The sequence below is a fragment of the Cyrtonyx montezumae genome, unplaced genomic scaffold (assembly GCF_038088225.1).
Source record: "Cyrtonyx montezumae isolate F1298 unplaced genomic scaffold, pur_monq_1.0 scaffold_16, whole genome shotgun sequence".
NCBI classification, from domain to species: Eukaryota; Metazoa; Chordata; class Aves; order Galliformes; family Odontophoridae; genus Cyrtonyx; species Cyrtonyx montezumae.
In genome coordinates, this window is record NW_027071892.1 from 11,309,347 (window position 1) to 11,324,947 (window position 15,601).

At 44.3% G+C, this 15,601-nt stretch overlaps 3 protein-coding genes across 3 annotated transcripts in view; 1 reads left to right on the plus strand and 2 right to left on the minus strand.

The window, feature by feature from the left end:
- The window catches only part of TMEM11 (transmembrane protein 11), a 377,196-nt gene that overhangs the window by 162,992 nt on the left and 198,603 nt on the right, over positions 1-15,601 (minus strand). The window lies entirely within an intron of this gene.
- The window catches only part of PTCD1 (pentatricopeptide repeat domain 1), a 155,338-nt gene that overhangs the window by 21,854 nt on the left and 117,883 nt on the right, over positions 1-15,601 (plus strand). The gene's annotated exons all lie outside the window — the stretch shown is intronic.
- On the minus strand, positions 760-14,634 carry ARPC1A (actin related protein 2/3 complex subunit 1A). The gene is made up of 10 exons (XM_065732854.1): positions 14,529-14,634; positions 11,744-11,825; positions 11,083-11,187; positions 8,666-8,888; positions 7,216-7,323; positions 4,132-4,344; positions 3,168-3,243; positions 2,792-2,985; positions 2,008-2,098; positions 760-1,159 (listed from the first exon to the last, which is right to left on the minus strand). The coding sequence occupies exons 2-10, from the start codon at positions 11,805-11,807 to the stop codon at positions 1,121-1,123; spliced, it is 1,113 nt and encodes a 370-aa protein (XP_065588926.1). The 5' UTR covers positions 11,808-11,825; positions 14,529-14,634; the 3' UTR covers positions 760-1,120.

Here is a 15,601-nt window from a genome sequence, read left to right on the forward strand (position 1 = left end):
TGTGCCCTTGCTCTCAGTCCCTCGGGGCTGAGCAATGAGCCGGGCACCTCGAGCAGCTCCTGCTCCGCAGGAAGCGGTAACGTTTGCTCACTGGGTTGCTGTGTGGGTTTTTGGTTTTTTTTTAAACACGCTTCTGCATTTTCGACAGAAGTGACAAGGTCTTAGACCTTATAAAGCAATGCCCTGAGCCAGAAAATCCACCTCCTGAGCACAGCCTGAGCTGAGCCCAACGGCAGCGGGCACAGCAACCCGGCAGCAGAGCCATGAATGAAGCACGCCGAAGGCTCGGCACTGCACCTCGGACGACTGCCACCTGGAGACAAAGGGGCAGAGCACCCGTGCCAACACAGCACGCAGCCCTGTGCGGTGCCACGGCCTTACAAAGCGATTTGCTTTCTGTTCGTCGGCCCTCAGATCCGGCTCGGCCCCGTGCTGGGACAAGTGTCTGTGCAGAAGGCAACCACAGATCACTGTGCTCACCTCTCACTGCCACCTGAACCGACCACAGACACACGGGGGTCCGTCTGCTGCCATGCTGGGCACACAGAAACGTTCCTCCTCTGAAATCACCGCCTCAGAGGAACAGTGCTGGGGCTCAGCCCTCGCACCCAGGCCTGCCAGCCCCAAGGAGCACAGCTAAGAGGAGCTCCTCCTGTTCTAAGGCCACAGATCACAGCTCAGGATTCCTCTGCCCTGAACCCGTTCCTACAGCACCACCTCTTAATTGCTGCTAATGAGCATCCAAACGCAAAGGGTCTGTTTTCCTTTTTTTTTTATTATTATTATTATTTCTAGCAGACAATTTACATAAAATTCCCCTTTTTAAGTTAGTGATTCATAACTTCCTGCAATAAACTACTTAAGGAGCAGCTTTGGTAAAGAATGGAATGAAACAACCAACCAAAAAAATAAAAAATAAAAAAAACAAAAGAACAATCACAGCTGATTTTGAAACCAACACAATTCACCAAATTTAGATTCAAAAGAAAATCTGCCAAGCCGTTCTTTCTCAGTGTTTCCAAATTTTCCACCTCTCTCCTCCCTCCTCAGGTTTGTGCAGACGTGGGAGCTGCGTTCTGTCAAGCAGTTTGTCCTGCTAGATGATGCTGGAAATCCATCTTTACATGATTCGTAGACCTTGAATGGAGGACTCTAAGGTCTTGAAAGAGAGAAAATCTTAGTCACAATGTGCTGAGTATCCAGTGTTAAAGAACTCCTTGTAAAGGCTGATGTTAAGAAAAGCGGTACACAATACTTGAAATGATTCTTATTCAAGAGCCAGAAAGCACTGTAATCATTCACCTCAAACTCACATGCATACACAGAGCAGCAGTTCACCTCCTCCCTGCTGCACCAGCATTAAAACAGCTCATACATTACCTCGGTTTCTTCTTTGGCCCCTGTCCCCACCAAAGCACTCAGGCATGATATAATGTAAATGATTATTGTCCTAAAAGCTGGTGTAAAGCTTGGGGAGGTCAGCGGAGACCTCTGTGGGCCACTCCTCAGCAAAGCAAGTACCTGAATTAAATCTTCTGGGGCTTTTCATGACAGTGCTTCCTGTGTTTTTAATGCTCTGAGGTAACCATGTTACCCGGGTAAGTTAATTAAGAGATGGCAGGAGCACGTTCTCCAGAAAGACAGTGAACAGAGTCCAAAGGGATGGGAGCAAGGACAGACACTGTGCCTCGTCATGTCAGTGACTTTCCATAGCATGACTGGCAAAGTACAGGTTGGAGACACGAAGAACTAGTGGGATTACTGCAGGTACAGTAAGCAATTACATTAAAAAATTATGTCTGGATCAGTACCATCTGCTAGGCAAAGAATATTTGCATTTAAGCTGAATCCTGGCTCTGTCTTGCTCATGGAGTCCACTAATGGCCCCAATATTGCAGTCTGGATTTCCTACTTCCTGCCAGCAAATCTCAAATAAGGGCTGTGCCCCAAAAACTGGAACAGCCAGCAGTGCAACCAGCTGACATGAGCACAGCAGTAAAAGCATACCTTGAAGTCCCAGATGGTCATTGCTCCATCAATGCCAGTGGTGCAGAACTTCCGACAGTCCCGTTTGTCTATCTCATAAATAGACACCTGGCTGCAAACAGAGCGAGAGCTGTAAGGCAGACACCCATTCCAGAGAGCCAAAAAGCTGGGAACTTTGGGCTGAATTCAACTCCTACTCTTCCATAAGCATAGCAGAGCTTATGCTAGATTTTTGGCACGGTGCTTCAGGAAAATTAGCCAAGAAATAGGATGCTGAAAGCTCTTATCACTCAGTGGCTGAAGACTAAACATTCTCCTCGGATAAAAACTATTTGTTTCAGAAATGTTATCATCTTCAAGGCACACACATTTTTTCACATTTACGAGTATGTTACTCAATTAGCTTGGATCAATCCTTTTTGATGAATAAATGGATACAGAAATAAGAAGCTGATACACCAATTCCTGTTCCGGGTGAATTCTCCTAACTGTATTTTGCAGTACTACCAACCCCTTGTGAATTCTTTACATATTTGATAAGATAAAGTGTGTTCAAGTTACAGAACACACTAAACACGAGCTAACTGCAATAGCATGCAGTGTTAATTACTGTTAATTAACTTCAGCAGCTTCCACAACTCCCAGAAATACACAGCTGTCAGTGGAAGGCAGCAGTGGGTATGGGATACCAGCTACGCCCGCCTGGCGTGGCAAATCTGAGTGCTCACAGGTTTGTGGCACGTCCTGTGAAAGCAGAGGGGTGAGGAGCATTGCTCAGCCTCCCTGGGACAGCCAGGACACTCACGTTATACTGTTTTGGTGCAGAGTCTCCAGGGTAGTGTTACGATCTTCGGTGGTGGCTCTCTTATCCATATTCCGGAAGCGTTCCATGGCAGAGATGTTGCGCTGAATGCTCTGTTTGGGAATGTCTAGTTTCGAAACGAAGCTCAGCAAGCCACGGTCATCACAGTTAAAAAGCATGGGGCAGCAGTCGTGGCCCTGCAACCACACACCGTGAGAGCATGTGAAGAACCAGAGTTGCTCTTGCTCTGCTGCTAACTGCAGAAGCGTAAAGCCTGACACCACGGAGGACCTTGCTTATCACTAAGTGCACAACGCATGGCGTCCTCCTCACTGTCCAGAACAGTGCAACACTCCAAGGAGAAAAAAGAGACACTTACAGCTGCCACCACGCTGTTCTCAGAGACAAATGACACGCTCAGGAGTGGAAGGAATTCTGTTTTCAGCTGCGAAACCCTGAACAGAAGAATATGTGTTAGAGGATTTCAGTGAAACCTCTCATCTTTGGTTCCAACAGAAAAAAAGAGACAATTTCCAGATGAGGATCACTGGAATACAGTTCAGTGGAGCTCGGCTGTCCCGAGGTGACACCAGAAGGCTGAAATCCATCATAAAGAGTTTTAACCTAACAGAAGTGTTCTGGAAGGCCTATAAAAAGGGCCAAATGCTGAAATTGTCTACTATTGTGTGCACACAGTTTAAAAAAATAACTTCTCCCCCCCCCTCCCACCCCCGAAAAGGTAAAAACTCAAGAAGCTATTGTTTTGATCTACAGTATAAAAGCACTTTGTGGTTTAGTCCTTGACATCATCTCCTTGGGAGGAAAAAGTCTGTGTGTTACATTAGGATCATTTTTGTGATTTTTATCATAAATGAGAAAGGAATTCTAGAACAGCTTATACTTGGTGATGTCCTTAGCCAGGTGCTCACACAGCCAAGGCCATGGGAGTGACAGCTCACAGCTAAGCACAGCAACACCTGAATCACCCACCAGATACCTGTGCTATCAGAATGCACACGGGGCCACTTCCCTCTTAGTTAGAAAACCATGGAGACTGAGAAGTTATTATGATCAAGGAGGAATTATTAATTAAATACTTTGATGGATTGGAAGCAAGTGATTGTATCCTCACTGAAGATGTCTTAAAAGAAACTTGAATTATACATAACATAGAATTTTAAGAATCTACCTTGTTTCTGCAGGTCTCAAAGAGACTCCTGTAACATACAGTGAACTGGAAACAGCAGTCCCAGCTTTCCTCTTGTTGCTTCAAGCACAACATGCCACACACTGCTTCCTTCTAATGCCAAACATGGAATAGTTAACAGAAGGAGCATACTTACATCATGTTTTTTGAAGCATCAGCAACGGACACAGTGCTGTCGTGACTGACCCAGGCTAGGCGGTTACCACTGGCAGAAAAGCTGACACTGTGCACCCATCCACCACTGCCAGCCCCCCCAAATTCTGACATCAGCTGCCCAAAAGGCATTTTGGAGCCCCATGGTGTACTGGCAGGCTTTTCATCTACTTCCTTGATGTAAGCAGAAAACACCCTGCAAATAAAAGATTTCTGCATGAACAAAGACGTCAAAAAAACCTTCTGGGAGCTGAACAAACATCTCATGTTGGAAACAACTAGATGCTTTCTAATTCCACCAAAATAAAATCCTACAGTATCTTTCAACAGTAATGCACACAGGCTGGCAAGTTTCAGAGAGAAAACAACAGCACCAAGGGCGTAATGCAGGTGCTTTCTCACAAATGCTGATTTCCTTTTTAAATCTCTCTGCCTGCCTCCAGAAGATGGCACAAAACCACACAGCGTCCTTACATTTTTCGCTGTGCTGATTCCCCTTTCATCCTTCTGCAGTGCTGTTAACTCTCAGAGCTGATTCTCCAGTTGGAGAAAAACCAGGAGCTACCACACATAATTAGCTTCTTAGACAGACTACTAGAAAATCACCTGCTTTTTAAGAAGGTTCACTTCATAGCATGATTTCAAAGAAAGAAAATGGATGTTCAACTGCCAGCACAGGGGCTCTGAACCACCTCAGTCTAGCTCCTTATGGAAGGAATGCCTTTAAAGCACAAAATACCACAGTGTTTTTATAGTTTTTTTTCCCAGCACTACTGATTTTCTAGATATGTTTAAATAGAAAGCCCTCCCCCTTTCATCAGATTCCTTCTGCATGATTCAGATGTGCCACAGTACGGTGTTCCCGACTGTTACCATGGAAGTTACTAGGACATCACAAACATAGGATTAGAGTCCATTGAACAGGAGAAGCAAGTGAGAGATGCCATGCTACAACCAGAGAGATATTTCAGTGGAAAGGAAAAGCAACGATCAAACACTCATGGCTGCAGCCAAACTAAATGAAATTCTTTTACAGTGAACTGAAGGAAAAGTTGTTTCCTCTACTACCACCACCCTAGTTTTTACTTTTAATCGTATAAGTGTGTGGAAAATGGACTTCAAAAGGTGTCTATGTTCAGTTTATTCAAATAAAGCTGTTCATTTGGAATGAGAAGGGTTTAACTGTAGCTATATTAGGTACAGATTTTCAGAGAATTAAGTAAGAATTTATGCTCAGCTCTATCAGTTTAAATATAATTTAACAATAATCCTTCAAGAAACTTATTACAGAGCCACCAGAAAGGATGGTTCTCTTAATGTATGGAAATAGGACAAGATGTTTAAAGCAGCAGCCCTTGACACAAGGCAGAAAAATCATTCCTAAGTAGTAAGAGACCTTGAATGTAACTGTTGGCAAAAAAAAAAAAAAAACTCTTTTCACTTATTGAAGTCTGCCTCTCAGAACCACCTCAGCTTGAAGGCCCTAGCCTTCAAAGAACATTGGGAAAAGACTTTCATTCCCATAGCAACATTGTTCTAGCAAGAATATACAATTATCACTCATGCCATGCTGTTCACTCTATATATAATACACAAGTACGTATTTCTAAAGACAAATGTAAGAGGAGTTCATCTAGGGCCAGCCTCTAATAGACTGCTGAATACCCATCAACTTGGACTCTTTTCTGCCCTGCATTCTTTTTCCAAACTGCCCGTCACTTTGCTGCTTGTTAGCTGGCAGTGGCTCAGGCAGATCCATCTCCTAATCTCCAGAACCACCTACCAGAATAGATGCATACTTCAGCCCAGATATGTTCTTATCTTTAACATGTAACCATGTGTTCCAGGAGTGGAATTCTGGAGATCTTTAGTCATCACCAAGCAAAGACCATACTCTTCCTGAGCAAAGTTTGGAGACAAAATTGCTAAAGTCCCAACTACAAGACGTATACCGATCAGCTGATGTAACATCAGAGTCCCGAGATGCTTTATGGCCACATGAAAAACCTTCCACATGTGCACAGCAGCTGCTTCTAGAAGATGAATGAGTACTTTACACCACACTATTTTGGGAAAGGAAGTGAACACTTACAGTTTATCTAATTAAAACTGGAGATAAGGCAGCAAAGGGAGACAACTCTCCTCCTCTTGCCCAGCTGCCATTTAACAAGTCTGCTTACATAAAAAGGATTGACTTCAGAGGCATGTGTTTCATTCTGAAACAAGGAATGCAACAGTGAGCCTCACCTTCCTCTCCCACTCCTTCTTAGTTATTTTTAGTATACATTTTGAAGTTTTAAAATTGCCCTATTACAGAAAGAAATTAAGAAAATAAGCTTTCATTATTATGCAAGGAACGAGTGATTAAGTAGAATATGAACTGAAGTCAATCACTGTGTACAGCTCCCCATGCAAGCTTCAGTGCAGTGACTCCAATGAGTCAGCACAAAGCAACTTGCAGAATCTATCCCTCGTGGTGTAGCTTCACAACCCCATCCATCTCAAATGTCAGTCTGCTCATACCCTCTTCCTACTGCTTTGCGAAAATGGTGCTCTGTTGCACTGAGTTTCAGGTGCATCAGCTCCCTGACTTAGCTTCCCACACTCCAGAATGTCAAGGCTAGCACAGGCAAAGTGAACAAGCAACTCAGAGAAGAGAGAGGTGAGACACGTCCTCTGCAAGGCGCAGCACTAGGATATTGCTTTTTAAACCCTAATGAGCAATGGTACGTTTTTAGCAGACAGCATCCCTAAGTCTAATTTCAGACTAAAAGCTCAGTACTCATTACATGTATTATAGCAGCACTTCCATGCTCTGCTAGTAAAGAAACTCACCAGTTCATTAAACTCAGTTGTATTCCCCAAGAGATAAATGTTAGCAGCCCTAAGTGTGCATGCAGCTGCACCAACGTCAAAGTCTCCTAAGCTGGCTATTTTATTTTGGTAACAAGATCCTTATGTGATGAGCTGTCTTTAATTCTGACAGCAAATGCATGATCAGCACGCTTGTGCTGCTCACTTGAACCAGTGATCCAAACTCATTTAGGGAGGCTTTATTTTCTCTCACCTGCACTTGAAGTCACAGGATCCAGCAGCCAGCAAAACATTGTTGGGGTGCCAGTCCAGGCTGAGGACAGTAGAACGAATGGGCTTTTTAATGTGTTTGCTCACCCACCTAAATTAAAAAGATGAGATTTTTATGTAAATATTTTAGCCAACTCCTCACAACCCAAGAGATATGCCTTAAAACATCACCTCTTGTCAATGACTGAACACAAGCTTTGCTAGAAAATTCATGTTATGCCCAAGCCTTGCATGTTTTATGCACTGCCTATGAACTTTATGTGGTTATCTTAATTAAAGTTTTATATAATGCAAACAAGCTCACATGAAATATACAACCCTTCCTTTGAATCTAATTCATCTTCTAATTTATTTTATAATACATCAGACTGAATTCCTTCACACAAATTTCACACAGTAATTGTTTGCTCCCTTCCATCTGTGAACAGGAGCTCAGTTTTGACCACAGTGTAGAGCTGAGAAGCATTATTTTGTTACATCACTGAGTATACCTCCTCTCCTGATTCTTCCCATGAGTTACAGTCATCTCGTCTGCTTGCCAACTTTCCTAGTCTTTTTAGTAGTACAACAGCTATAAAATCCAGCTCTTTATGAGACTTCCCAAAGATAATAAAACAACAGTGGTAGAAATAGTTGTGATATTCCTGTCTGAAATCTATGAACTGTGATGAGAATAAATGACAGCGTACAGAACAGGTGAATGAACATCTGCTATTAGGCCACCCTGGAGATATCTGGCAGATTTGCATTTATTATTGACAAGAAATGATCCAATCCAGAAGACTCAAGACCAAGTTCTTCATTCTGTCAAGAAGGAGGGTGGGGCAGGAGGAAACAAGTGGTAAAGAAATTAATGCTCTGCAGAAATTCTTGCGCTTTGAGAAGAGCAACTTAAGATTATGGCAGCAAATGAGGATACATGTACATCAACACATATAACCTGAAAACAGGCTAAGCCAAAGGCACTTAGTGCTGCACTACAACGAAGAAGTAAAAGAAAGAACTTTTTCCCTAAGATGTAGAAGTCCATGAAAGAACTTTGAAGCCTATTCCCCTTTACTGCCAGAAGATTTTAGAATTTGTGAAACAGTGCTTGAGCACCTGGTGGGAAGGTAGGGCCAGCCCAGGGAGCTCAGGTGGTCAGAAGGGGTGGAGCAAGAATCCACCCCTTCCCAGACCTCATTTAAGGGTTGGCAGTGGAGGCAAGTGCATCTTTGCTGGAGATCTCTGCATACCTGAGGCCTTCCAAAGGTAAGCAAATTTTCTTCCTTTGTTTCTGTATCCACAGCTGTTGTATTTGGGCTTGTCTTCATTTGCTGGGTTTTCCATTGCATTATAGCATCACAAATAGTAACTTAGTTGCTACCACTAAACTCCAGCTTTAGCTTCCCCAGGCAGCCCTTAAAGGTAGAAATCAAAACCAAAGAGCTCACCAGTCATTTTCAGATTCAAAGTAGCAAACAGATATAAGTCGAGCTCCACTTCCTACAGCAAATTTATTCTCCAAGGGAGACCATTTCACAAAGGTGGCTGCACGGTTAATTCTCAGGATCACCAGTGTTGGTTTCCACACACCATCTTTCTGACTCCAGACGTAGGCGTTGCGGTCTGCACCGCAGGTTACGATGCGGTCGCTTTTGGGAGCCCAGTCAATACCTGCAAGTCAGACTTCATGTTAGTGATACTTCCCCTGTTTGCTTTACAGTAATTGAAAGCAGACAGTCTCACAGCCTACTCCCCCAGAGACAGTTATGAGTCTTATGTCAGTATTCCCTTTCCTCCCTTATTCTCCAGATGCTGTTTTAAACTGTTATGGGTATCCGTTCCTCCATCCAGCTTCCACCCTAATTGCAGGTCCCAAATTTTGGGTTTCCAAACAGAGAATGTGCTCAGTAAGCATCTAGCTCTGACAGCTCACCAACAGATGGAGCTCTGCTGACTGGCTAAAATCCAGCCACCAGCATGCTTCAAACCACTGACTTCTGCACAAGGCTCATTATAAACAGCTGAAACCCAGAAGTTCTAAAGCCATGTATGAACATCTAACATCTGCCTGGCGCCAGACTGCACTATGATCTACAGGTTTAGATAACAAGGTGTTGAGGGTTTTTTCAGTTAGTAGTACTGACCTTTATGTACTACTACAATCCTTACACTTATTCCATGTTTGTTTAAGCTGTGCCATGAGAAAGTCTAGCAAGCAAAAATAGGATTAAGAAAATCAAAGAATACAACAAATCAAAACAATTAAACTTGCCATTGATTCTTTTCCTTTCCTATACAAAGGATGGTGTCCTCAACTAGAAACTCTCCTGGCAATGTTATCTTCCACCTTTTCTTTAGAATCCTTCTTTGAGATTGCAGGGTGCAATCCTTAACTCTCCTGTCACAAAACTGTGCTTCAACTATTTTCCATAACTGCACTCTGTAGTAAAAACATCCCTTAAGCACACAAACTGAAAAAAGGACTAGGGAAAATATTTGTATTAACTTGTACCACATTGCTCATATATGATCCACTTCAAGATAGGGTTATACTTAAGCAGTTCAATTTTGAAGTTGTTGATCTGAAACCAGAGTTACACAAGTCAACCTCCTGCCCCTTTTGGAAGGGAGATCACTATGCCCTTGTTTCCCTCTCTCTGTCATTCCCACATTTTCCTTGCACAAGCACCAGTATTCTGACTCTGAACTTGCCTTAGATCTTTAGCTTAGCAGAAAACTAACCTCACAACTAACCAGCGTAAGCCATTTACAAACATTTGGCTTCTCACTAACAACAGGTAAAATGTAGAGAAAAGTCTCTGTGGAAATGGCACATCATTTGTAAGTTTGACCCAAATGACTCCTCACAGAACACCAAGTACAGTTCTGCTCTGAATGCAGAAAACAGGTAAAATGAACATAGTTCCTGCAAGATGCTGTTAGGCAGACAGCTCTGCCATTGGTGAGTTGAGGACAGCATGTCATTTTAAAACTAACACCTCATGACTTGTTGTGGAAGCTCTTACGTTTTTGTTGTGGGTCTGCAATAAGATGTGCTCACTGGTTGTGTGCTGGAAGTTCAAGCCTGGTCACTTAAAATGCAATTGTACCTCAAAACTGTCCTTTCCTTGTAAAGCCATGTTACCAGCCACCAAGAAATGTTAAAATGACTGTCAGGAGTACAACTGTCTTCCAGATGTGGCTGAAGCTGGATGTTTTGCTGTCTTGCTTTTCACTTTGCAGTCAAGTCAGTTCTTAAAGCTTTCCTCATGCATCTAGCTTTAAAGAACCTCTATTTCTGATCACTGAAGATGCTACACGCTTTTCTGCATTGGTACTGAGGAAGGGAAGGACTGTTTCTATCAGCATCTGTGACAACTTAAAGCACTTACCAACCCATAGCCAGAATACTGTAGCAAAGAAGGAGAAATGTACCAATACAGACTTAGTGAAATGAGTATTTATTGCTGTCAGAAAACAGGAACCAACCAGCAGTTGTAAAATCGATGTAGTTTTAAGCCAGCACATGAAAGGGAGCAGCAAGTATCATCAGGAGGTTTTGTGACACAACCAGATTACTTCAGGAGCTTGAGAGTTTACTTTCATCATGTTATTAGGGATTAAAAAAAAGGAACAGTTAAGTCTGCTACTTTACCAAAATGTCTAGAAATAGAAGAGAGCTTTTCTTCCTAATGTTCACTCTGTGCAGTCCAAGAAAATACTACAAAGTTCTCCATAAAGTGGGAATACCAACATATAAAGAGATCTATTTACTCCGTACTTGCAGATCTTCTGATCAGATGCTTGGCTGGGGAAAGAAGGGGGCAGAAAAACTGCTGTCTGGCAGAGCAAGTTTTTCTCTTACCTGTAATGTGTCCATTGTGTTCCTTTAGCTCATGAGCTTTTACCCACTGGCTCCCATTCTTCTTGTAGATATGGACTTCGTGGTTATTAGGGCTAATGGCGATTTCTTGAAGAAGAAACAATCCATTAGTACAGAAAGGTTTTCAATATCCTTTTACTTACCACTCTAAAACTTGAACTCTTAACTTTCAGAGCGTTACAGATTTTTGTAAAACAAGGGCTAACATCCCTACTTGATAATATCAAATAATGATGGCCATAACATGATCGTGAGTACACTGAACAGTAAGACAGCATATTTTGAATATACCAATCCAGCTGTAGTAGACTATATATAAAATGAAAGGGCTGGGTTTGGGGCAGGGGACTAAAAAGTTCAAGAGGGTATGAGCCAGGTCACATTCTGATGAGGTACAGACCAAGAGGCAAAGCTTCCTGAAACCCCAGTAAGGCTGGATTTGCTCATGTGTCAATAACGGATCTCAAAAAAGCCAACAGCAGATTTAGAGGACTGCAGCATGCTTTCTGGATTAGAAGTGTAGCACTATGTATTTGATCACATCTGCCTTAAACATGGTCCAGAACATTCCAAGATCAATCAATTGTCAGCACAGAAAAAAGAGCAATTAATTGAAAAAAATAAATTAAAGCACGTTACTTACGAGTACGGTCTCTGTTCCATGCATGGCAGGTGATTGGCTCCAATAAGAACTGATGTAGAGACATTCCGAGTTAAAGATATTCCTACATCGTAGAAGTTGGGGGGGAAAAAAACCAAAACAATGAAAGGTGTAAAAATAACAAAACACTTCCAAGTTAAATAATTATTAACACAAAAATCAGTCTTCAATGTCTACAAAGGCTGTTTAATAATTTAAGCATGGAATTAGAATACTTTAAGAAATTCAGTGACATCTCAGTGAATTGATTAGAAACTCTGGTACATATCAAGTCTGATGTACTATAATGAAAGCTTTTCCTTCATCTATCAGGAGGTTAAAATGATGTGCTCAGATATGTAACTGTAATCCATTGATGTATTATTTGATAAAACCATTTATATGTATCCTAGGGAAAAATTACTAAGGTCAGTAATTAACTAATTACTAATTCCTTCAAATTAATCTTAATGTTTAACTGCTTTATGGCTTTCATCCCCATGAGATTCAAACAGTGAAAGAACAAACTGATTTCTTCAGGTCTGTGAATATTCTGTTTTCTACGAAGCCAGATACCTAGCTACTCCTTTAACTTGAAAGTGACAGTGCTGCACATCTGCCAATGGAGGTGATTACAGAGCTGTTTCAAATATCAGATCATACTTCTGTGTCCTCTGTTAATCAAGGGCAGCATAAACAGATGGAAGGCAGCACTGTAACAACTCAAGGTCACCCGTAATAGCTGAGATGTGCATAGCTCAACACAGAACCTGGATTTATTTTCTTCCTCCTTTCACACACCCCATAAATTTCTGCATCAATTTATCCTCTCATGGCACAACGGCTGTCTGCCCCTACACAAATATCTAAAAAGCACAACCTCTGTGATGTCACTCCAAGACATCCACACCCATTGCAGCCTGAAATTACAACATAGCCAAGTATGGCCATGTTAGCAGAGGGTGGAGACTTCAGGACAAGGTAGGAATTTGGAAGCAAACAGGAAATGAATGGCAGTCCCACAGAAACTCGGGAGTGAATGAGAGATGAGTAACTCCTTACAGAGCTGAGCAGTTGCTGGCATTCCACTAGTTTAAGAAATATGCACCAAGTCCTGAGAAGAGATGATGTAGCACTTCACCAATGCAAATGATTAGACAGACTTTTTCCTTTATAATAACTCTGCTTTTTTTTTAAAGAAACATGATTTGCAGTCATATTAAATGTACGTGAAATATAAATTCTGGCTAAATTAGTCCAGTTCATAATTATAACTGTCATAACCTTCTTAGTTCTTCTAATAATCTGATGCTAATGATCAGACAAAGCTATTATGTATATGCAGTGCTAAGAAAAAGAATGACTTAGTTTTATTAATGTGAGAACACTGCCATAATCCAAGCTACCTTTGACCTTGGACAGCCATGGTTTGAGATTCTATGTGTTAACATAAGCAAAACATGACTGCAAATTGCTTTTTCCATGGTCTGGCTTTAGTACATGCCAACGATTCAGTAGCAGTTCATTTCCATATACAGGAAAAGCTGAAGAGCTCTTCTACCAACAAGAACGCTCAGCCTTTTCTACTCTTTCTGAATGTAACATAACTATGCAATCTCCACTGACCAAAGAACGCAGCTATTTCAAAGCACTTTCTAACATAGTCCTCACACTTTCTCCACAGATCAATGCTGAGTACAAATGCTGCAGTTACATCCTTGCAGCTCCTGGTTCAGAGATTTTCTCATCAACTCATGGCTGTGTACACCTGGATAAGTGACACGATGCATTCTTGTCCACTGAGGTTTCCCAAGCACCACAACCTGCAGCAAGCGACTGCTTTGGGTCTGGTAATACACTCATTCAGAAATGACAGTGATGACAGTCTCAAAAAGCACATATTTCTGTTGCCTGATCAGATTGTTGCTGTAATATTTCCTTTGGGGAGGTAAATCTTAGTAAGATCTTACAAGCAGTATTTATTCCTTACCAGCACAGAGACTGACTGGCTCCATGACTTGATCCAACCCACACATTGTAATCCCCTCAGTGTTCTCCTGTCGGCCAACCTCAGAATTTCACATAGGAAGGACTGCTGTGATAACTGCTCTTACCTTAGCACTTATTTTCCTTTTGTCTTCCTTTTAAATGCAAACTAACTGTTTGAGTTTATATATATATTTATATAAAGGGATGGGTGAGAAAATGAACTCCTGCATGCTCGCACAGCCCGAGCTTTCCGAGCACGCTGACAGAAAGCTCATCCCCGGGCAGCACGGGACTCAGCTGCTGTCACAAGGCCGTCCCTGTGCGAGCAGAGAGCCGGCAGACGCACCCGGATCGGAGCCCGCACGTGAGGAAGAGAGCTGTTCATCTTCGCCCACGTCCCGCTCGAACAGCTGGAGCAGCAGCGCGTACAACCGAGCACTGCCTCCCACCGCTGTCATTCCCCTCCGGGCCCTCAGCGCAGCTCTCCCGTGGGGGCGGCCCCTCACCAGCAGCAGCACGAACCCGGGCGCGGCCGGCCCACACAGGTGCACCGCCGCGGAGGCCGCGGTGCTGCGGGGAAGGCCGGAGCCGCCCTACCGAGCCGGCCCACCCGCTTCCCCGCCCCGCCGGGCGCTGCCCCGAGCTCCCGCAGAGCGGAGGGCCGGGCACGGGCTCCCAGCCGCGGAAAGGCCGCGGCGGAGGGCTGAGGTGCCGTCATCCCCTCAGCACCTGGGCCTGCGGGCGCCCCTCGGCCCTGTTGTGTGGGGGCGGACAGCCGCTCCTCGGGGCTGGGACTCACCTGAGGCGGCGGGGGCGGAGCGGGGCTCGCGGACTCTGGGCAGTCAACGCGACTCCGCTCCGGGCGGCGGCGGCGGAGGCCGAGGGGAGGGGTGGGGGGGGCGGCCCGGCACTGACAAGGGAGCCAGGAAACGCGCACTGCGCCTGCGCACCGCCCGCCGGCCACCCCCCGCGGGTCGCGCATGCGCCGCGGGGGCGGGGGAAGACGGGGCGCGCCGGGAAGACGCTCTGCGCCTGCGCGGAGGGAGGGTGGGCGGAATGAGGGGTGCCCGCGCTTCACACAAAAGCGGCCGTTGGGCGGGAGGGGCGCGCGCTGTGAGGGCGTTTGTAACCGTGGGATGGGGAGCGGCGGGGCCTGGTGTGCCTCGGGGGCACGAGGTGGGGCAGCAGCGGCGTGCTGCGTGCTGGAGGGCCCTTCTGAGCTGCACTGAGGGCTGCGAGCTTTTCCTCGCGCTGCCCGATGGTCTGAGAAAAAATAAGCAACTGCAGGGGAGCGAGGAGGCGAGCTGCAGCCAGCGTGGCTTTGCCGTGAGCAAACTGAGCCCGTCTCGTTTCCGTTTCTGGCAGCGTAACCGCTCACAGATGAAGATAAGGCGATGTGTGTCACGTATCTTGATTTTAATTCAGCCTCTGATGTTGACTTGCAGGATTTTCTAATAATAATCTGATGCTGCTTTAACAGGGTCGCAAAACTAGTTGAGGAAAAATGCACTTGGTATCAGCACTTGTCTGGGGAGACTGCCTTGGGCCCATTACTCATCCTCCACGAAACAGGCACTGTAATTGCTGCATCTGAAGATGAGGTCAAGTTTGAGCTTGCAATAACGCGCTGTCAGAGAACTAGAATGCAAAAAGGGGGACTCTATGGAGAGAAAAAAGGAGCAGGTGTAGTACTGTGTACTTCTGAACTGCGGAGTTCATTGTATTGACCTTAGGAAAAGCAGCTGTCTGTGCTGCAGGGAAGGATGGAGGGGCTGTGAGCTGAACGAGTGTCAGCATATTGATGCTGGAGAAGTGAATGCTGTGCAGATCTGTCTTATTGGCAGTTTTCTTACTCGTACAGGCATCTTGCTA

Excerpts from the sequence above, each read along its gene's own strand:
- ARPC1A (XM_065732854.1), bottom strand. The coding sequence starts at position 11,807 with ATGTCTCTACATCAGTTCTTATTGGAGCCAATCACCTGCCATGCATGG. Across the intron at positions 11,188-11,743 it reads ATGGAACAGAGACCGTACTC|AAATCGCCATTAGCCCTAAT; the intron begins GTAAGTAACGTG and ends TTCTTCTTCAAG. Across the intron at positions 7,324-8,665 it reads TTTGAATCTGAAAATGACTG|GTGGGTGAGCAAACACATTA; the intron begins GTGAGCTCTTTG and ends TTTTTAATTTAG.